The sequence below is a fragment of the Diceros bicornis genome, chromosome 10 (assembly GCF_020826845.1).
Source record: "Diceros bicornis minor isolate mBicDic1 chromosome 10, mDicBic1.mat.cur, whole genome shotgun sequence".
NCBI lineage: Eukaryota > Metazoa > Chordata > Mammalia > Perissodactyla > Rhinocerotidae > Diceros > Diceros bicornis.
In genome coordinates, this window is record NC_080749.1 from 41,804,797 (window position 1) to 41,828,124 (window position 23,328).

At 40.9% G+C, this 23,328-nt stretch overlaps 1 protein-coding gene across 11 annotated transcripts in view; it reads left to right on the forward strand.

Annotated features, from left to right (window-relative positions):
- The window catches only part of TANC1 (tetratricopeptide repeat, ankyrin repeat and coiled-coil containing 1), a 230,894-nt gene that overhangs the window by 138,595 nt on the left and 68,971 nt on the right, over positions 1 to 23,328 (forward strand). For 8 of the 11 annotated variants that reach the window (XM_058549031.1, XM_058549030.1, XM_058549027.1 and 5 more), the window contains 3 exons: positions 958 to 1,062; positions 16,505 to 16,635; positions 17,681 to 17,867. In XM_058549031.1, the coding sequence (XP_058405014.1) occupies positions 958 to 1,062; positions 16,505 to 16,635; positions 17,681 to 17,867 (423 nt within the window). The remainder of the gene's footprint in view (positions 1 to 957; positions 1,063 to 16,504; positions 16,636 to 17,680; positions 17,868 to 23,328) is intronic. The other 3 variants (XM_058549033.1, XM_058549037.1, XM_058549036.1) reach the window with 2 other exon arrangements.

A 23,328-nucleotide genomic window follows, 5' to 3' on the forward strand; every position in this document is an offset into this window, starting at 1 on the left:
TGTTTTCAGCTTTCATCCACATTGTAGTATGAATCCGTACTTTATTCCTTTTTATTGCCCCGTGATATTCCATTGTTTGGCTTTATCACATTTTGTCGTCATCAGTTGATTGACACTTGGCTTTTATGAATAATGCTACTCGGAACATTTGTGTACAAATTTTTGTGTGAATATTTATTCACATAGAAGTGGAATTGCTGGGCCATAACTCTATGTTTAACCTTTTGAGGAATTGCCAAACAGTTTTCCAAAGTGGCTGCACCTGTGCATTGCCGCCAGCAACGTGTGAGGGTTCCATTCAGTCTTATTAAGAATTCCTGATTTTCTGATGACAAGTTGGGGTTGGGGGGGAGGTGAGAGATATGACTCTCAGGCTCTCTTGTGTCCCCGAATCGCCTGCCAGACTGGCTGCTACGCCTTTTTGAAGGCAGCTATGTCAGCCGCCAAGAAAGCAATCATCTTTGCCCCACACAATTGCCGTGCGTCACCAGTCTGATAAAATGCCTGCATACTATGGCTGCTCAGAGCGTGCTGATATTACAGGCTGGCTGTTTGTAATCCTTGCCTCCTGACTTCAGAGATACCAAGTGACCCAAATCATCTTTGTCCCAGTTAGAGAAAAATTCCAAATAAAAAAAGCCGTCCAGGTTTGAACATGTCAAAATCACTTACTTGACATACACCAAAGACAGCTGTAGAGACTTCACAGCAAAAGAGCAGCTTTTGTTTTTGTCAGAGTTTACATTCTCAAAACCGAGCTTACCCGTTTCTCCTTTGGCAGCCCGGACTGGACATTCCCGTCTGTACTGAAATGACCGTGTGTGTGTTCAAGGGAGGGGAAGGGGCCGGCTCTTCCTTTAGGCATATTTGGGTCCTGGTGAGGACACACACTGTACATTCTGAAGCTTTGTTTGCATCTGGAAAAAATTAGCCACACTCAGATCTTTCCCACTGCAGGTCCCGTCAGGAAGCCCAAGTATGTGGAAAGCCCCAGAGTGCCTGGAGACGCAGTTATAATCCCGTTCAGAGACGTGTCCCAGCCAACAGAGCCCAATGAGAATGGTAAGAACATGTTTTCAATGATTTTCCCCCCTAAAGATTTTACATAATGACACTCCATTTCTGAGTGAAACTTGAGTGCCTCTTGCAGGAATGCTTTGCTAAACTGAATGTATTTGGGAGGTTTTTTCCCCTTGGGCAGTTACAGAGATCTGTTTAGCTAATGTAAATTCTTGGAATTATATACACAGCGTAGGACTAGTGGAGTAGGTGCATATGCAGTGTTTTAGGGTTGAATCTTATTTCCTCTCTATTTTGACCTCCCTGGCATGGGGGGAATATGAAAAGCCAGCCGGTAGGCTGCTTCCAAGACTTTGTTTTGTTTTTTTAGTACTCCATCGTTTTAGAATATTTTAAAGGCTTTGGCTGAAAAGCTGAAAGTTTAGCTGGACAAAGCTTATAATAACTAGCTTTCTGAAAAGCATTTGGTAGCCTTTGAAAGCTTCTCATTTTTTTTAACATCTAAAATTTTTCTTTAGGGAATGTTGAAGCAGGGGCAAAAAAAAAAAAATTCCAAATGGGTTGAAACCTTTTCATGAAATAATTTTATATTTTGCTTTATTCTTCTATCTGGAAATATGTATAGCAGACACTATGAACTTATAGCATTTAATAGATGTATTAATAGTTCTTTATTTTTTTTTAAATCAATTCAAGAATTTACATGTTTGTTCCTTTCTGGGGAGTCCCCAGCTCACAACTCTGTGGTGTTTAATTTGTGTGTTTTGAACTTATGTCCTATTTTCCTACAGAAACGTGTGGTTAGGGATCCTGGCCTATGTAGGGAAGCCTGTTTACCCTCAATGTGGGCATAAGTTTAAACTTTGGAAAACTCATCCATATTTTCACTTTGGAATACCTGGTGTCCTCCTCTCCTTGGTTACAGGTGGTGAGAGGTGCAGCTCCTTTATGTTCTAACCACCATGTGAGCATTTTGTTTCTGCTGGTGTGTGGTGGGGAGTGGGGACGAAATTAGGACATGGTAGGAAAATGGAACGGGGTGGAGGTGGTAAAAATAAAGCTAAAAATGAGCTGAGAGGAGGGACTGGCAGAAGATGAAAATCAGGAAGAGGAGTTTGGGTCCATGGGGGACAAGATGGTGCTGGGAGCGGGGCGTTTTGGGCAGGGAAGAGGTGCTGTTGCCTGCATCTTGCCATGAGAAACTCCACTCTATTTCCTTCTGTCCAGGCACCTCGTTGTTTGGTTTAGGTAGGAGGCTCACACTAGAACTTGTGCTGAGGAGGGGCAGGGCACCAGGTGTGTGGTGGTGAAGAGAGGAGAGTCCACAGTGGCGTCTGGTTAGGATGGCCATCCTACACATACGAGGACCCTCTCTGTTGTGAATTCATGTGTACAAGGTGTGTCCGTGTGTTGATCTGTTCTCTCATTTCTATTCTGGGTGTCGAAGGGAAAATACCTATTCCTCTAAAGTGAATATCAATAATCGAATTTACAGAGCTGTTTTCCATTTCAGAGTAAGCCTGCCGCCCCTTACCCTTCTCGCCACCCCTCAAAGCCTTTGTAATCCTGGTTGGGTTATGCCCCTGGCATTTTGGCTGGCCTAGACTCCATTATGTAACCTCTTCCTCCCTGGCAGGGAGTATTGTTGAGGTCCTGTCTAGAGTTTGGGACTCCTTCTGGGCTAAGAATGGGGGAGAAATTTAGGATTTTTATGTGGCAAAGAAAAGAGGTTATAAATAGTTCCCATTGTCAACTTTTCTCCTCTTGTCCAAGACAGAATTGGTTGTCTTTCCTGGGGAGGCAGGGGCATTCTTATGCTTGGCTGCCAGCTGAGCTAAATTCAAGTAAAGTGATTGATAATGCTGGTGTGGCCTGCAGTTGCATGCCCACTCACTCCTGAGACCTGAGCTCTTGGATTTGGCATCATCAGTCTCTACAGGAACTGAAATTATGACATACCTGGGCTGTGAATATGGATCAGAAGTTTCCAGAAATTTCGCCTAGGATTAAGCAACAGAATATATTTTCCCCTCTTTAGGAGTCTGGGAAAGGGGTGTAGTTCATGTTTTTGGGCACATGGTCTTGTGTGGGTAGCCATGATGTGGGTGGAAGCCTCAGCAGAGTTATCTGTTGGTGATAAAGGAGGTGAGGTGGTTGCCTAAAAAAATTCAACTTGACTATTGGTAAAGGATTGTATTCCCCATGGAATCCTTTACGTTTCAATGGGGTTAATTAAGTTTGCCATATTAAAGTGTAAATTTTATGTCCAGGTCATTGAACCTAAAGGAGAGGCTGGAGGGAACTAAAACTAATTGAGTTTGAGTATTAACCCAAGCGTGTACAGATGCATGATGGACAAACCCTAATTTCTAGGGTTTAATAACAGCATCGGCATTTAAGCTTTAATTTAAAATTTGTTCTTATACTTTCCATATTTCCTTTGGGCGTTTTTTTTTAACTCTCTTAAGACACTTTTCTGGGTGCTGTCATTAATAGCATTTCAGTGTTCACCAGACTAACAAACTATTGAAAACAGCTCCTTGTGAAATGCTTTTGAAATTTCACATAAACTTGTGAAATATCAAGTTATTCCTAAATGTTTGAAATACCCTTCCAGACTAAGCTGCCTTGCTTTATGGTTGTGTAGCTCCATAAATTTTTGATTCTTAGCTCTCTGTTTGAAATAGAAACCAAAGTAAAACAAAACCAATGACCACTTTGAATTTTTTCATTAATTTAGAGGTAATGGTATTTATGTGTAATTTGCGTATTTTAGCCATCTGGGAAGTAGGTTATATGATATGGGCAGGTGAACATTTATATTGTAAGCAAAGAACCTGTTTATTAAAGTTTGCATTCACCTGGAAACATCTTTAGGGAAAGACATTCTACTTTATTCAGTATTTTAAAATATTTTTGAAAAACAGCATTTTCTACTCTGGCAAAAAAGAGTGACTTAATGAGATCCTCAAACAAAAATACAATCCCCTTTTTCCTGTCGAATGGACCTAATAAGCTGCATGTCATATAGAATGTGTTCTTAGCAAATAAACTTCCTGTTGCTAAACCAAGATATTGTTTAGGGGAAAAAATATCATTTACCCACAGAACAATACCTCTGCCGAAAGGGAAAATAAAAAGCCAAGTAAATTAGAGAGGATTATTAAATTATAATAGGATTCACACCTATGTTTCTTTGAATTAGGGGCAACTATAATCCATTTAGGTTTGCTTTAATCTATCATTAGCTACTTGAGCAAGCTTTGATGGGGAGGAGTGAGAAAGTTTTAGTCTTATGAGTCATTGCTTGGTGAAGATCAATCTCAAAATATGATGAAACTTTTTTTTCTGGCTGTCTGGTTAGCAAGTAAAATTAATGCATATGAAAGAGCAGAATAATTAAATACAAAACTATCTTATTGGGAGGAGTGGGTCTTTTTAAGAAATATGTTTAAGTAAATATTGATACCTTATGTTTTTGATTACTATTTCAGACATTCAAAAAGATGTAGAGAATGAAAAAGGTATGAAGAATAATGTACCTGTCTGCCCACTACTCAGTTTAAGAAATAAAACATAACCGTATTTCCTCCTGATCATATTCCCCTTCCTTTCCCAAAGGTAACCTTGCTCCTGCTATTTAATTTTCAGCTTCTTAGAATGGTGATGCACCATTTGACCAATGGTTGAATAGGGTTTTAGTTAGATGAAAGTACAGAATGGGAACATGCCTCGTATGTGTGCGGTGTAAGAGAGATTAGAGGTTATTATTTATGCGTTTCCTTAAATAAATAGTAATTAAATTCCTATGCCGTGAAAAGCACAGTGTTGGGTGCTATTTGAGGTGGGTTAGCAAGCATAGGTCCTTTCTTCATGGAGTCTTAGAGTTTGGTTGGGGATTAAAGACCTGTATACTGAGTGACTATAATCCAAGGGAGGAAGTAGTGTTGACTAATCCAAGCTGTGTGATGAATTGGGAGCAGATCGAGGTGCTGAGCCAGGAAAGACTTAATCACAGCTATGCCTTAAGATTTACCTGGCAACAAAGTATAGGATGGAGTAGGGCAGGAAAGAGACTAAGATCAGGGAGAGTGGTTAGAAAATGTTTTCAGTAGTTAAGTGAGAGATTAAGATCTCAAATTATAACAGGAGGATCAGGAAAGAAGAGGTGATGAATGGGAAGATTCTTGAGGAATTGCAAGGACCTGGAGGGCTGTAAGAGACAAAGATGATGACTTCAAGGCTTTGAGATGACTATCAAGAGGACACTGGAGGAAAGTTAACCGTTTGTTTTGGTTTGAGTTCGGTTTCAGGCATGTTGAGTTTGAGGTGCTGGTGGGACATTTAGGCAAAAGTGTCCAGTGAAGAGTTGGAGAATCAAATTAGGGCTCAAGAAAGAGCTCAGGATGTAAACTGGGCAGCCATTTGCTTTAAGGGAACATGATGAGACCAGGTGCACTAGACTAGGAAAAAAGGTCATTGAGAGGACAACCGAGAAACTCTGGTATGTTATTCATGAGCTTTGAATAAGGTGGAGGAAGCACCAGCAGAAGGGTAGGAAAAGAATCCACAAGACCACATGGTATCTTGGAACCATGAATTTCCCCTCTGAGTCTCTGTTCTGATACGACAGTTGCTGCTTTCTTCCCTGGAGGACAGAGTATTTGCAAGGTCAAAAATCTACAGGAAAATCAAAAGAGGAGATGGGTTGTTTAAAAAAAAAGTTACTGTGCCTAACAGGGCTGTTTCAGGAGACTTGTGAAGGTGAATGAGTTTAAGTTGTAGGTAGGTGATAAGGAAATGGAATTGGTGGGCCGGCCCGTGGCTTAGCGGTTAAGTGCCCGTGCTCCGCTACTGGCGGCCCGGGTTCAGATCCCGGGTGCGCACCGACGCACTGCTTCCCTGGCCATGCTGAGGCCGCGTCCCACATACAGCAACTAGAAGGGTGTGCAACTATGACATACAACTATCTACTGGGGCTTTGGGGGGACAAAAAAAAAAAGGAGAAGGATTGGCAATAGATGTTAGCTCAGAGCCGGTCTTCCTCAGCAAAAAGAGGAGGATTAGCATGGATGTTAGCTCAGGGCTGATCTTCCTCACAAAAAAAAAAAAAAAAGAAAAGAAAAGAAATGGAATTGGTGAGGATAGATCACCCCTTTTTTACTCCAAGGAGTGGAGCAGGTAAGAGAAGATGAGAGATCATGTAAAAAGGTGAGGGGTATGTGCACGTATTGTTTTTAAATGTATTTTTAAGAAAAGGGAGAATTTAGTGCAATTGAAGACTTAAAGCAGAGGTTCTCAGTGTGTGGGCCGTGGACTTCTAGTGTCTCCAAGACCCTTGCAGGGGTCCATGAGGTCAAAACTCTTTTCATGATAACGCTAAGAAGGTATTCCCATTTCTCTTGCATTGACATTTGTACTGATCGTGCAAAAGCAGTTGTTGGTAAGACTTCTGATGCTTTGGTACACATCAGGGTAGGGCACCTGCTCTACTAGGGCTGCACGTAGTATTTTTCATCACCATGCATCTGCATCAAAAATGATTCGCTGAAGAATGTCCTTGACAAAGCACTAAAAATAATGTTATTAAATCTTGACCCTTGAATACCCATCTTTTTACTATTCTGTGTGATGAAATGGGAAGTCTGCATAAAGCACTTGTGCTGCATGGTGAAGCATGATGGTTGTCTTGAGGAAAAGCACTTGTGTGATTGTCTGAATTGCAAGCTGAACTAGCCATTTTTTTAATGGAACGTCATTTTTTCTTGAAAGAATGACTGACAAACCATAGTTATTTGAAATTGGGTATTTGACACACATTTTCTCAAAAAGGAACAAAATGAGTGTGTCACTTCAATTTTTAAGAAAACCTGACAGGATTAGTTGCCAATGATAAAATTTGACCTTTCAAGTGAAAATTAGATTTTGGGGAATTTGTACCTGTCACATTGAGCTTGGTGGCTTCCCAGGACTTTTCAATTGAGATCTGTGGTGATATTAATGAATATGGTGTTTTGTATTGTATAATAAAATGTGTCAACATTTGCAAGATCTGCAAAACCTGTGTTTTCCAAATGACCCAATGCATGTTACCAAATCTTGCATGGGTAAAAACCCATTTGAAGCATAAAACAGACCATTGAATTTTGCTGTAACAGAGTACAAAAAGTTCATTGATACGGATTCAGAGTCCAACGTTGGGACTAACCTTTAAGAAATTGCTACTTGTCAGGTTTTGGTGAGGTATCAAAGAAGAATATCTGTAATTATCTGAAAGGTGTCCTCCTTTCCCAACTACATATCTGTCTGAGGCCACAATTCTTCACATGCTTCAACCAAAAAAGCATATCACAACAGATTGTCTGAGGAAGCAGACCTGAAAATCCAGCTATCTTCTATTAAATCAGACGTTAAAAAGAGATTTGCAAAAATGTAAAACAATGCCATTCTTCTTAACTAACTTTTTTGTGTGTGTGTGAGGAAGACAAGCGGTGCGTCAGTGCGCGCCCGGAATCTGAACTGGTGAAGCTGAGGCTGCCACAGCGGAGCGCGCGCACTTAACCGCTTGCGCCACTGGGCCGTCCCCTTTTTCTGAGAGGGTTTTGTTTTGTTTTGTTTTGTTCGTTTGTTTTTGTGAGGAAGATCAGTCCTGAGCTAACATCCATGCCAATCCTCCTCATTTTTTTTTTTTGCTGAGGAAGACTGGCCCTGGGCTAACATCTGTGCCCATCTTCCTCCACTTTATATGGGATGCCGCCACAGCATGGCTTGACAAGCGGTGCCTTGGTGTGCGCCTGGGATCTGAACCCAGGCTGCCAGCAGCGGAGCGTGTGCACTTAACCACTACGCCACGGGGCTGGCCCCTTAACTAACTTTTAAAATTGAAAATATAGTTATTTCTTACTAAAAATGTTACTTGTTAACGTGTAATAAGTTTTATTAACTTAAAATGAATTAACTATCAGTTTTAAAATTCTTGGTTTTAAGATCACTATCAGTAGATATGATAAATATCAATAGATATAACCCGCAAAGGCAAAGTTCCTTGTAGTCTCAAATTTTTTTTTAATTTATTTTTTTATTGAGGTAATATTGGTTTATATGTTATGTAAATTTCAGGTGGACATCATTGTATTTTGACTTCTGTATGGCTTACATCATGTTCACCACCCAGTCTGATTGCCATCCATCACCGTACACAGGTGCCCTTTTATCTCCTTTAGACCTCCGCCCCTCTGTAACCACCGGTCTGATCTCTATATCTATGTGTTTGTATGTCGTTTTTTTTATCTCTCACGTATGAGTGAAATCATACAGTATTTGGCTTTCTCTGGCTGACTTATTTCAATTACTGTAATACCCTCAGGGTCCATCCATGTTGTTGCAAATGGCAAGATTTCATCTTTTTTAGTGGCTGAGTAGTATTCCACACATCTTTATCCATTCATTTGTTGACGGACACTTAGGTTGTTTCCAGGTCTTGGCTATTGTGAATAATACTGCAATGAACATAGGGGTGCATATATCTTTTCATATTGGTACTTTCTTGTTCTTTGGATAGATACCCAGAGTGGAATAGCTGGATCATATGGTAGTTCTAATTTTAATTTTTCGAGGAATCTCCTTACTGTTTTCCATAGTGGCCCCACCAGTTTACATTCCCACCAGCAGTGTACAAGGATTCCCTTTTCTCCACATCCTCCCCAACACTTGTTATTTCCTGTCTTTTTAATAACAGCCATTGTGACAGGCGTAAGGTGATATCTCATTGTGGTTTTGATTTGCATTTCCTTAATAATTAGTGATGTTGAACACATCTTTTCATGTGCCTGTTGGCCATCTGTGTATCTTTGGAAAAATGTCTGTTCAGATCCTTTGCTCATTTGTAAATCGGATTGTATTTTGTTTTGTTGTTGAGTTGTATGAGTTCTTTATATATTTTGGATGTTAACCTTTTATTGGATATATGATTGCAAATATCTTCTCCCTGTTGGTAGATTGTCTTTTTGGATTACTGATGGTTTCTTTTGCCATGCAGAAGTTGTTTAGTTTGATGTAGTCCCATTTGTATATTTCTTTCTTTTATTTCCCTTGCCTGAGGAGACATATTCGCAAAGATACTGCTAAGACCAATGTCAATACTACTTAGCTTTTCTTCTAGGAGTTTTATGGTTTCAGGTCTTACCTTCCAAGTCTTTAATCCATTTTGAGTTAACTTTTGTGTATGGTGTAAGATAATGGTCTCCTTTCGTTCTTTTGCGTGTGGCTCTCTGGTTTCCCCAGCACCATTTGTCGAAGAGACTTTCTTTTCTTCATTGTTTTTTTTGTTCTTGGCTCCTTTGTCAAAACTTACCTGTCCATAGATGTGTTCGTTTATTTCTGGGCTCTCAATTCTGTTCCACTGATCTTTGTATCTGTTTTTCTGCCCATACCATGCTGTTTTGATTACCATAGCTTTGTAGTATACTTTGAAATCAGGGAGTGTGATGCCTCCAGCTTTGTTTTTTTCTCAGGATTCCTTTGGCTATTCAGGGTCTTTTGTTGTTCCATATAAATTTTAGGATTCTTTCTACTATTTCCATGAAAAATGTTGTTGGGACTTTAATAGGGATTGCATTGAAACTATAGATTGCTTTAGGTACTATGGACATTTTAACTCTATTAGTTCTTCCAGTCCACAAGCATGGAATATCTTTCCATTTCTTTGTGTCTTCTTTGATTTCTTTCAACAGTGGTTTATAGTTTTGAGCGTACAGGTCTTGCACCTCCTTGGTTAAATTTATTCCTAGATATTTTATTGTTTTTATTGAGATTGTAAATGGGATTGTAGTCTTGATTTCTCTATTTTGTTGTTAGTGTGTAGAAATGCAACTGATTTTTGTTTGTTGATTTTTTACCCTGCAACTTTACTGTATTTGTTTATTATTTCTAATAGTTTTTTTTGGTGGATTCTTTAGTTTTCTATATGTAAAATCATGTCATCTGCAAATAATGACAGTTTTACTTCTTCCTTTCCAATTTGGATCCCTTTTATTTCTTTTTCATGCCTAATTGCTCTGATAAGGACTTCTAATACTATGTTGAATAAGAATGGTAAAAGTGGGCATCCTTGTCTTGTTCCTGTTCTTAGAAGGATAGCTTTCAGATTTTCACTGTTGAGTATGATGTTAGCTGTAGGTTTGTTGTATATGGCCTTTATTATGTTGAGGTACTTTCCTTTTATACCCATTTTATTTAGGGTTTTTGTCATAAATGGATGCTAAATCTTGTCAAATGGTTTCTCTGCATCTATTGAGATGATCATGTGATTTTTATTCCTCATTTTGTTAATGTGGTGTATCACGTTGATTGATTTGTGGATGTTGAACCATCCCTGCATGCCTGGAATAAATCCCACTTGATCATGGTGTGTGATCCTTTTAATGTATTGTTGTATTTGATTCAGTAATATTTTGTTGAGGATTTTTGCATCTACATTCATCAGTGATGTTGGCCTGTAATTTTCTTTTTTTATGTTGTCCTTGTCTGGTTTTGGTATCAGGGTAATGTTGGCCTTGTGGAATGAGTTAGAAAGTGTCCTTTCCTCTTCAATTTTTTGGAAGAGTTTGAGAAGGATAGGTATTAAATCTTCTTTGAATGTTTGGTAGAATTCACTGCGGAAGCTATCTGGTCCTGGACTTTTGGTTTTGGGGAGGTTTTTGATTACTGTTTTGATCTTCTTACTAGTGATTGGTCTATTCAGATTCTCTGTTTCTTCTTGATTCTGTTTTGGAAGGTTATATGATTCTAAGAATTTATCCATTTCTTCTAGATTACCCAATTTGTTGACATACAGCTTTTCATAGTATTCTCTTATAATGCTTTGTATTTCTGTGGTATCCATTGTAATTTCTCTTCTTTCATTTCTGATTTTATTTATTTGAGGCTTCTCTCTTTTTTTCTTAGTGAGTCTGGCTAAAGGGTTGTCAATTTTTTCTTTTCAACGAACCAGCTCTTAATTTCATTGATCTTTTCTGTTGTCTTTTTAGTCTCTATTTCATTTAATTCTGCTCTGGTTTTTATTATTTCCTTCATTCTACTAATTTGGGGCTTTGTTTGTTCTTCTTTTTCTAGTTCCTCTAGGTGTAATGTTAGATTATTTATTTGAGATTTTTCTTGTTTCTTGAGGTAGGCCTGTATTACTACAAACTTCCCTCTTAGTACCACTTTTGCTGTATCCCATAGATTTTGGTATGTTGTGTTTTCATTTTCATTTGTCTCCAGATATTTTATTTCTCCTTTGATTTCTTTGTTGACCCAGTAGTTATTCAGTAGCATCTTGTTTAATCTCCACATCTTTGTGACTTTTCCAGTTTTCTTCTTGTAGTTGATTTCTCATTTCATATCGTTGTGGTCAGAAAAGATGCTTGATATTATTTCAGTCTTCTTAAATGTATTGAGACTTGTTTTGTGGCCTAATATGCGACCTATCCTGGATCAATGTTCCATGTACACTTGAAAAGAATGTGTATTCTGCAGTTTGGGGGTGGAATGTTCTGTATACATCTACTAAATCCTTCTAGTCTAATGTGTCATTTAAGGCCAAAGTTTATTGATATCCTGTCTGAATGGTCTATCCTTTGATGTAAGCGGGGTTTTAAAGTCCCCTACTATTATTGTGTTACTATCAGTTTCTCCTTTTATGTCTGTTAGTATTTGCTTTACGTATTTAGACACTCCTATGTTGGGCACATAGATATTTACAAGTATTATATCTTCTTGTTGGATTGTTCTCTTTATCGTTATGTAATGCTCTTATTTGTCACTTGTTACCGTTTTTGTTTTAAAGTCTATTTTGTCTGATAGAAGTATTGCTACCACAGCTTTCTTTTCATTTCCATTTGCATGGAATATCTTTTTTCCATTCATCAATAGATTTAACCCACATACGCCAAAGCACTTTGGAGTCCTCATTTTTAAGAGTGAACTCTGAGACCAAAAAGTATGAGAACCACTGGCTCAGAGGAAGGGAAAGAAGAGAAGGAAAAGTAAAAATAGATGAGAAAATTGACCCAGAGTCTAATAGTTATCTAGACTTGAGAGGATGAGGACTTACAGATAAGTGGCAGTGTGACTGAAGAGGAAAAGGCTAATTTGGGAGACGTTTTGAAAGAAAAAAATAGTGAGATTTGGTGACAATTTCATTATGGAGCGAATGAGATGAAAAGCTTAAAGATCACTTGTACGATAATATGTTTTCACAATACAGACTAGAAACCAACTATTGACAGAACCAAAGCAATTTCATAGATAGGTTTTCCTCTATAAATACTATTTTTCAAGATCCAAGGAGGGAGGAATGGTGATGGCTTAGGAGAAGGAGCAGCCGGAAAGAAACAGGAAAATGCTTGTAAATAAAAGGCAACGAAGGCAAGAGTTAATCAAGAAACAGATTATGGACAGGTGGAGGCAGAGGAAGGGGGTTTAACATCAATCAAGGCCATAATGCATTTGAGAGACCTGCTTCAGAAGTGCTGTCTTGGAAACTGATATTAAGTTGGTTGTTCAAGGTCACGTGCTAGTGAATGACTGAATATTGTCAACAAAGCCCAATGCTCTGTAGAGTTTGAGGAGGATGCGAGTGGAAAAAAGGTTTCTCCCGATGGAACGATGGTTGGTAATCTCCAGTGATCTCTATGGTTCTAACAGAGTCTGGCTGTAAGAAGAGGGAATGATTAGATGGGAAATACAAGCAGTGAGGGCCAAGCTGGAACAGTTTGATAATCAGCAAAAGAAGGGAATTGATTGTCTTGAAGGAATAGTGAGTTCAGAAAAAGTTATTTAAGGCAGAAAAATTATAAACAGAAAAAATTAAGTGAAATATAAGCACACTGAATATAGATATGAATCCCTGAAACCAGAAAATGAAATAATACTGAGACAGTGGGCTCTTGATGTTTAAGTTGGTAGAAATAATGACCAACTTTGATATAGCAGCTTATTTAAAGATGTTTGTCGTATAAGGTGTTTCTCACACATTTTTATTTTTGAGCCTCACAACTTATAAGAAGGAGGTTATGGCCACTTCCCTGACGAGGAAATTCAGGTTTAGAGAGGTTCACACTGTAAGGGGTCCAGAATAGCTTTAGTATGAAGAACCTCCTTTCTTCTGAGACTGTAGAGAAGGGTAAGGGGATGATGATAAAGGGCACAAATAGTTTGAAGTTACAGTGGCAGTAATTGGCGAACTGGTGAGTTTATGGACTGCGCCTGAGTGTTCGTGCCCCAAACGTATTCCAACAGGTATTCCAACAGCTAAAAAGACACAGGCGGGAAGTGACCCAAGAAATTCCCTTTGCCTCTCTCCATGTGGTTATTCCACAATGGTGTGATACCAAGGATTCCTTGAAAACATAATTGGAAGGACTGTCACTGTCTACTTACCTAATGGATTCCTAGGGAGTGTGAGGCCAGTTATTCTCTTAACTCCAAATATAGCCATCGTAAATTCTTTGGATATATAACTCTGTGAGAGGTAAAGTATTGCTCAGAGATGAGATCTTTCTCTCCAGGCCTCATCCCACTGGTATTGGGTAAGATACACCCATTATTGATGAATGATTTAATATTAATTACAGAAAATAAAATAGACTCTCCCTTTAGACTGTCCCATTGGATTTTGGTTTGGGAGTCATTTTGGAGTAAGAATTAGCTCAAAGAAAATCCTGTCTGTTCTTATCTCAGTGTTTGATTGACTATGGAAGTAGAACTGCATTTGCATTTCACAGTTGAGCGTATAGTGTGAGCCAGGCAACTCATCTCTCCCAAAATGGCACTGTCACACTTCACCCAGGGGTCCTTCTGCCAGAGTGAAGAGTTCAGTGAGAGAAGGCTCTGTGCTTTAGGGAAGGAAAGATGCAGACGGCATGACATGGATTAAGGAATTCAGACTGCAGGGTCTTCTGAGGGGAAGGTCACTAGGATGACATTTTAGAAGAGAGAATAATATGAAAAGACAGTTGGGAAGCTTTTGGAAGAAATAAAATTGGAGTGGTTTAATGGATGCAAAAACTGAAATACAGGACGTCTGTTCATTCATCCCAAACCCAGTGGGGTTTTGGAACTTTGGTGGCAGCAGAGTCCAAATTGAACAGTTAAGAGACCAGGTTAATCATGAATTTGGATGTCTCTTGTCAATTCAGACGTCAAACCTGGAATTGCCGCTGCTCCTCAACTTGTCTGAAGGGGAGGGGTTTGGACGACTAGTTGTTTTTGGAGATATATATATGTATATATATTAATGAAAACCTTGACAATCTGGGGTGTCTGTCTGCAAATGCAATTTGGAGGCAGCAGTGACTCTGCTAGGGGCACCCTCCTCCCTGGACCTGCATAGGATGCAGGGTCTCAGAGCAGGCCCCAAGTGAGCCAGAGGTTGTGGCTTGTTTGTCATCAGGGTAAATTTTGTGGCAGCTGCTCTCCTTGCCTCCATAGCAGCTGCCAACTGGGAGTAGTTTCTGGCTCTTTCCCAGAGTATTTCAGGTTGAACCAGAAGCTAGATGTTCTGGGGCGCAGTCACAACTTGGTAGCAGTATAGAGATTGTTTCGAAAGGAAAGGGAGGCGTGGAGTAGAGAAACTGCTGAGTTCTGCCCGCTCACCCACTCCTTCCCCTCTCCATCTGCATCCTGTTCTCTCCCTCTGGTCCAGCTGCCACCTGAGATAAAGTAGCTGCCCTGCCTGAGCCTTGGGGCGAGGTAGGGTGGGACGGATCCTGCTCTGAAGCGGGTCAGCCCTTGGGTGTGCCTGGGTTGTGTTGCTTTGATTTGGTTCCTGCTTTCCTTTCCCAAATGCCCATGGTACCTTGAGAATCAGAACGTGATTGGAGATCTCTGGTGGGATGGGAACTCTCCTGTAAAGTGGCTTTGAGGGTGTGGTTGACCCGCCCCTGGGTGGCTCTCTTGCCCCTGTTGGCTTGGGTCCATTGCCCTTCATGTCATGAGTTTAATTCACATGACCCAGAACCATCAAGCCTTCGTTATTTTACTCCTTCAGTTTTCTAGAGTAACTAAACAACATCCGAGATGGCAAACAGCTCCTATTCTTACCCCAAACATTGGGAGCTCTTGCAAGCAAGCAAGGGGTGGAGTACTTTTCCTTCTTGAAGATACAGCTGGCCTAGTTTCCCATGTAGCTGCCATCCTGGGAGCATGACTTAGCAAAACTGATATGTGGTTGAGGATGATACAGATGGTCTTCTCAGCTCTGCTTATTTTGATTTTTGTGGTTCTTTACAAAAGGCAAAGTTAGCTTTGAACTTCAGTGGCGATGTCATAGCTCAAAGGTAACATTGCAGTTTTCTTCTTCTTTCCTCATTTTATTTTTCTAAGACCTGCAGATTTCCACATCTGGGGAAAATTGGTTGATGAATATATGAGTCTAGGCACCTAGACAGTTAACCAAAAAGAACAAAACATTAGGATGTGTGATGATATTGCAGGTTGCATATTGTTCTTAAGTTCTAACTTCTGTAAGCACAGTTTGCTTTATACTTGATTTCATTCCCTGATGGATGCTGATTTACAAATGTAAGAGAGGTGTTAGAATGATGCAAATACCGTTTTGTCAACCATAATTAAGATTCTTTAGGCTTTTGGATACAAGATTAACCTACAGCTCAACATTTAAATCAAATCCAAAAATAAAATTCTGTTAAGTGTGAAAAGTGAGGTGACCAGCCTTAGGGAGACCAGAGAAAAGAAAGGCTTCCCAGCATGCCCTGTGACCTTCAGGTAAATGGGCTTCCAACATTTACTGTGGACTATGCTAAGAACAGCCCGATTTTTCTACATCTCTGCTTGGGCCACAGGATGCGTTACCGGGTCCTGTGTCTTGGGACACATTTCACTGGGATTTAAAAATCTTTGTTTTAACATGGATTCCTGATGATTGACCCTCCAGTTGGAATCCTGGTTTTGACTTTCACTGCTGTGGGGTATGCACAGCAAGTTTCCACCAAAGTAGTCCTGCCCCTATCTTGTTTAATGAGAGCTTGGATTTCAGTTTTACCCTAATACCTAAGTAGCCTGGGTCTCTGCCAGCATGCCACTTGGGTTTTACGTTATTTCTGCCTCCTGTTGGCGTTGGCCATACTGTGCTTTTAAAGAGTAAGATGAAGGGTAGGCTTTTTTCTACCTTTGTCTGAAGTACCTGTTTTTCACATGACACGGAAACAGGAATTGCTATCTGATAATGACACTGTGTTCCTCTGATTCAGGTCAAATATTTCACCCTTTGCACTTGGAGTTTCTCTTCTACTGTTTTCTTAACCTGTCACAGCCTCTTAATTAGAATGTATTGCTAGAGGACAGGCAACATTGTCAAACTTTGTGCATTTTATAAAAATACACAAAAGAACCAGACAAGCAGCTGTAGTGCCATCTTCTCCAGATGCAATACTGAAATTCCCCAGAGGGGCATCTTCATTCTTTTCTTTCTTTATTCCAGAAGCAAAGACCGATAATGAACCGAGCTGTTCGCCGGCAGCTCAAGAACTGTTGACAAGGCTGGGATTTTTACTGGGAGAAGGGATCCCAAGTGCCACACACATAACCATTGAAGAAAAAAATGAAACCATGGTAATGCCCGAGGAAGACACTGCGTTTCCTACCTGCTCAGAGGATGAATGAGGGGATAACCATCTTCTCCCCTCCTTGAGTGGAGGAGTCATTGTTCACTCAGATGAGTCTGTGCTGTTGTAAACTGAAATTTATTGTAATGGTTTGTTTGTGGATTTTTGCAGCAGGAAGGTGGGGAGAAGCAAAATAGTGCAGAAGCTAAGGAAAAGTCCACATTAACCTTGTAGTCACCACCAGGAGAAGAGTGGCTAAATGAATTAAGATGGCTGAAAGAATTCCTTAGTAATGATACCACTTTTATCTTTATAGCACCATTCTTCTCATCTGGCTGCTTTGGTATATGCTTTCCTGTGCTTTTTTAGCAGTTGAGATTTGGGAGGGTCACTGGGGTGAGGAAAAGATTTATAGGAGATGAGGCAGAGACAAAATAAGGTGAGATCAAATGGTTCATCTACTGGAGAACATTCCCCATCCTAGGGAACAGCAGCCTGCCACTTCCGAGGGGTGTGCATTTGAATAGCAATGAGGGGCCGGAGTTTCTGCCCCCCCCCCCCCCCCCCCCCCCGCCGTGAGGGTCTCTGCGAGGGTGTCTTGCCTTGAGATTGCAGTGGCCACATCTCCTTCCCCTGATCGCACAGCCCATAAATCTTCAGGAACTGAATCAGGTTGCAATGCTTGTGAAACATTACAAAACAGAGTCCCCAGATTTTCCGTGCAGAGGTCAAAGAACCCATTTGTCTTCTGCAGACTTTAAATGAGAGGAAGTCTGCTTGTTTGCTATTTCTGTTTTACAAATGTGCATTCCCACTAAATTATTTCTGACTGCCGTTTTCATAAAAAAAGAAAATCATAAGGGAGGGGAACAGAACAAGGTTATTTCTCTTTTAAAATTTGGAAGACCATAAGTATATTAAGCTCCCTAGGTTTTGAAAACTGTTTTCCATTTTCCTGTTTTTAGTTCCGTTGTTTCAGCATCAAAAACAAAAGAATGTGTAGAAGCGTCCTGTGTAAGCCGTGCTAACTCCTCCTTCCGTTCATCTTGCAGTGCACAGCTCTGAGCCAAGGCATCAGTCCTTGCTCCACACTAACAAGCAGCACCGCATCTCCTAGCACCGATAGCCCCTGCTCAACCTTGAATAGCTGTGTCAGCAAGACGACAGCCAACAAAAGTCCCTGTGAGACCATTAGCAGCCCTAGTTCCACCCTGGAAAGCAAGGACAGTGGAATTATAGGTAAGAAGCACACTGCTTGGTAACGTAATGGCTCCATGCACGTCAGCCAGAGCATTCACCAGGCACTTCTTAACAGAGTTTTAGCGTGGTCTGTGAAGGTCGGCTGGCCAGCGCCCGCCCTGTTCTTTGCAGACAGCACTGGCTCCACGTACAGCCGAGAGAATGAAGCAATGGCTTTTACATTCCTTGGTGTTTATTTTATAACACTGGGCTCATTGGGTAAAAAATTTTCCAGATCAGATCTGGCCTGTGAAGTTACAAAAATTTTCCCCTGTCACCAATTAATTCCATTTGTTGAGGATCGGGTCCCACTAGGACACGTAGCAGGGCAGCAAAATCCCTGCACGAAGAGAAGTCTTCCCAGCTCAATCTCAAGGTCACTTATTCCCCCTCAGGGATTTGTTCTTTATTTTCTTATAATGGGATCTGACCGCTGTTTCGAGGCCAGGATTTTCTAAGTCCCCCTCGCCACCCCCCAGTAGGTGTGGTTGTCCTGAATTGAGGGTCAGGAGACAGGCATTCTAGTCCAGACTCTGAGGCTGCTTAGCCAGATGGCTTGAGTACATTTAATTGACTTCTTTGCACACTTCTTGCCCTCTCTGTAATTCTGATTAGTTCAGTAGTTTCTAGTCCCAGGTGCACATTAGAATCATTCATGGAATTTAAGAGCCCTTATTTTTACATCTCATCCCAGACAGACTGCATCTATGTTTCTGCAGGTGGGCCTGGGCGTCTCTGTGTCTCAGGTCTCCAGCTTGGTGCCTTTCAGATCACAGACGTGGGGGCCCCTGGAGGGATTGTTCAGGTCCTCCTCTGCTCCTCTGTTTAATGTCAACGCTCCACTGAACAATTCAACTCTTTCCCTTTTGCTGGGTTGTGCACAGGTCTTTGAGGGATATTTTACATTTTATTGTGGACTGAACCCCACTCAATTCCACGTTAACGTGTAATCAAATGGGATGACAGTTGAGCTTCTTATTTTCTTCAGTCACCTGCGATTTCTTTCAAGTATAATTTGAAAAACCAAGTTGCAGGTTCATCTGGTTTGTATTTTGATAATTGTATTTATTTATTTATTTTTTCCCCCAAAGCCCCAGTAGATAGTTGTATGTCATAGCTGCACATCCTTCTAGTTGCTGTATGTGGGACGTGGCCTCAGCATGGCCGGAGAAGCGGTGCATCGGTGCGCACCTGGGATCCGAACCCGGGCCGCCAGCAGCGTAGCGTGCGCACCTAACCGCTGAGCCACGGGGCCAGCCCTGGTTTGTATTTTGGAGATGGCCGCAGAAGATCTGTGAGATTCCGGGGACTGGGTTGTGGGTTTCCTGGTGTAGACCTCACCGTAGCTTTGTGAAGGGCCCCTCAGCATAAGGAAGGGGGGCTTCTTTCCTCAGTTTTCACTTGGATCAGAATCTTCAGTGGGTTTTTGTTTCATTCAGTTTTAATTGTCTTATTGAGATACAATTCACATACCGTAATAAAACCCGTGTAAACCATTGAATAGTTTTTGGTGCATTCAGAATTGTGCAGCCATCACCACAATCTGATTTCAGAACATTTTCATCACCCCAAAAGGAAACCCTGTATCCACTGGAAGTCACACTCCATTTCCCTCCTCACCTCTAGCCCTCCTCAACTGGTAATTTGCTTTCTGTCTCTATAGATTAGCTTATTCTGGACATTTCATATAAATGGTGGGTTGAGGTTCTTGTCTCAAATTTAAATTTTTTTCACTCAGCTTTAAGCCCTTCATTGAGCTTATTCTGCTAATTCCCCATTCTCATCTTTCTCTGCTTCCCCACCTGCTATTTAGTCTAATCCAACTAATTTTTCCCACTGTTACTTCTGTTCTCATGCCCTGTCTCTCTCTCAGCTGTCCGCCATTGATAGATCTCTGGTATTAATTCTCTGATAGCCAGATGACATTCTTTACAGCATTCTTAGCTCTTCTGAAATTTCCTCTCCTCCATGGAGTTCATCTTCCTTCAAGGAGTTGGCTAGTGCTACAAATTCTTTTTGACAGTCTTTTTCTTTTCATTGTATGTTCTGGCATTGGCATTACATGCCTCTGGTTATAACCAAGCCAGTTTCTTGTTTTGACAGCTAGAAACTTTTTTAATAACAGAAAGCCACCCTCTTTCATTCATTCATTTATTCATCTCTCTCTCTCTTTCTCTCTTTGAGATACAGTGCTGCAATTTAAAAAGTGTTCTAAAGAGAGGAAGGAAAAGTTGCTGGTTTGGTTTTCTGTATTGTCAGTGAAAGATTGAGCTGCAGGAATATGGAGACTCTTAATTAGTACTTGGTTTAATACAGTCCCACCCAATACCAGACTGGCTAGTCCCCATAATAGATGCTTTCTATAGCACCTCAATATTTTTCGTCAGTTTACTTACTCTTTTTTTGATGAGGAAGATTGGCCCTGAGCTAAAGATTGGCCCTGAGCTAACATCTGTTGCCAACCTTCTTCTTTTTGCTTGAGGAAGATTGTCCCTAAGCTAACATCTGTGCCAATCTTCCTCTATTTTGTATGTGGGACACTGCCACAGCATGGCTTGATGAGCGGTGTAGGTCCATGCCCAGGATCCAAACCCGTGAACCCCGGGCTGCCAAAGTGGAGCATGCAAACTTAACCACTACACCACCAGGCCAACCCCCAGTTTACTTATTCTTGTTTTATTATTTAATTTTGTCTCCGTACAGATAGGGGTCTCATCTCTATTATTCCGGCTGTCTGCGAGGCTCTTAGTGTGGTGTTGAGAATGAGAAATTAAGGAAGGAATTGTTGCTACTATCAAGTCACATTGAAGGAGGGAATGTTTAGTTGGTTTATGAAGAAGCTATGCAAGATTCCCATTCCAAGTTGGCATTGTCAGATCCTTTAAGATCATCTATATTTTAAGCTGTCTTGTCGTTAAAGTTAAATGACACATTTCACGTTGTTGAGGCTATCCTTCTTTCCTTGGCTCAAGTCAACACGTTCCCTTAACTTGGCTGAACGTGAAAAATGGTGACAATTGAGGTGAAAGCAAGAGGAATTAGGAAGTGGTTAGTAAGTCCCTCTTTTACCGAAGATCCCCAGCTTCTGGAGATTGTGCTTCATGCTGCTTTAGCTGGTCTCCTGCAGGAAGCAAAGACTGTTGGTGGCTGAGAGGGAAATGCTATGCCAGTGACAACGTTTCTCTGTTCTCTCTCCTTCCGTGACCTGCAGAGTTAGAACCTTTTGCCAAGGGACACGTTGGAGGTGTGGTGGGAGGAGAAGGGAAAAAGCCAGTATTTCCTCTCCACGGTGACTGTAGCCACAGCTCTTTGAAGAGGCAGGAGTGGTGGGGCCAGAGGAGGGAAAGAACTTCCTCCTGAACCAATACAGGGGACAGAGGTGCCAGTGCCTCATCGGGAAGCAGGGATCTGTGACTCAGTTGTGGTTCTGATTGCTGGAGGTGGGTGTGTGTTTTTTCTACCAGAAGAACATGCCTGTTTTTATAAGGTATAGCCTGGGAATGGCAGCCTTTGGGCATCTTAAATGTTGAACAGAGTAGAATATTCAGGAACACAGCGAACCTAGTGGGCAGAGATGGAGGTGAGATACCTTGGCTTCCTGCTTTGGAAAGCCCAGCAGCAGCTTGTAAAACAGGCTGGTTAGGATCCGTGCTCCAAATTACATAGGGCCTGGAGAAGGGATGAAGAGGCTTTCCATTTAATTTTCCATTTTAAGTTATTTAAGGTTTGTCTACCCACAGAGCCCGGGTTGGAGTGGCAAAGGTTTTGGGGGTGGGCCGGTACAAAGTGCACACAGCTGCTGTGCCGTTACACGCTTGGGGTAGCTGTAGGCTCCCATACAGGGCTGAGACCAGAGTTCCATGTACAGTATTAGCACAGTTTATTTAGGGCAGTTAGAGGAAATTTCAAACAGTGCAAACCCATCCTTAAAAATTCCTGGGCCTCCCCTTACTATTTAAGCTGATTTCTGTCATGCCAATTATATTTAATCTAAATATCTTTGCCCACCAGATGCCTGAAGGGAAGCTTGCGTTTCCACATGCCCAGACAGCCTTCTCAGGCTGCCGCAGAGTGCCCTGCCTGTGTTCTGTTCCTACTGCTTTTGAATGTTGCAGGTTAAGAGAATTTTCATTTTAGCAACTGCTTAGTAGGAGAAAGGGCAGGCTAATGACCATTGGAAGAATTATTGGACCCCTACTAGTGTTTCTCTGGGCTTAGCAGAATCCTCCCTGCCCCCTGTTTCAACTTTGTTGTGTTATACAGAAGGGAGTCTCGCTTCATCCTGTTTCAGAAGGTCCAATTTCTTTCTACGTAAATGTCTTGGGAAGTATAATAATTCTGTCGTGTAGAAATACTGTCTAAGCTGGATGGGATTAGCTGAATTCCCTATGAATACCTTTTTTTTTTTAAGTAAAATTCCGTACTCTTTATGTATTAAAATTATGGACGTTACCTAGAAGTTAGTGTCTGATTTTTCAAATTTGCAGTGTGAAAACCTTCTCAATGTGAAACCCAACTGTACCCAATCACCATAAAGTAGCTTTTTAACGATTTGCTTTGAAAATGAAAACTTCATAAAGAAGTAGCTTTTAAAGGTGTTTCCTCCATGCTTGAGAAAACATTTTTTCTTAGTGACACTCCTGAATATGACTTGCTTCCAGCTGTTACAAATGGAAATTGTAAACTGTCATTAATCTCAGTTTAGAAAAAAATTAAGTGTTTATATTCATTGAAATGTGTATGAAGACCAGTCTGATTTTTGAAATAATGAAAAAAGCATCACTGAAAATAGTGGATTTTAAAGTACTTTCTGCTTTAAACGTATTGTTTAATTTTTGTTAGTCCATATCATGATCAATATTTTTTTGTGTGTGTGTATTTATTTCAAGAAAATGGGCTATTTCTCTATATAGGAAGAAAGAGGATAGAGATTGGATGAGGAGAAGCAAACAAAACCCAGCTTTCCTATCAAGATTAACAAAATAATAACTGCTTCCTAACCGTTATTGTTAGATGTGCCCAGGAGTAGGACTTAGAGGTAGCAATTAGAAAAATTCCGGTTGTGGGCCGGCCCCGTGGCTTAGCGGTTAAGTGCACGTGCTACACTGCTGGTGGCCCAGGTTCGGATCCCGGGCGCGCACCGACACACTGCTTCTCCGGCCATGCTGAGGCTGCGTCCCACATACAGCAATTGGAGGGATGTGCAGCTATGACATACAACTATCTACTGGGGCTTTGGGGAAAAATGAATAAATAAAATTCTAAAAAAAAAAAAAAAGAAAGAAAAATTCTGGTTGAGAGAGTGGCCTTTTAAAGTTAGTCATCCCTTCCATTCCTTTCCTCTACTCTCTGCTTGTACCTGCTGTCACTTAAAATCTCCAAATTACTTTCATAGTGTCCTGGATCTGTTTCTCTTTGAGAGGTGGTATTAGTACAGCTCCATGAAGGGAGAGGAGGGGAT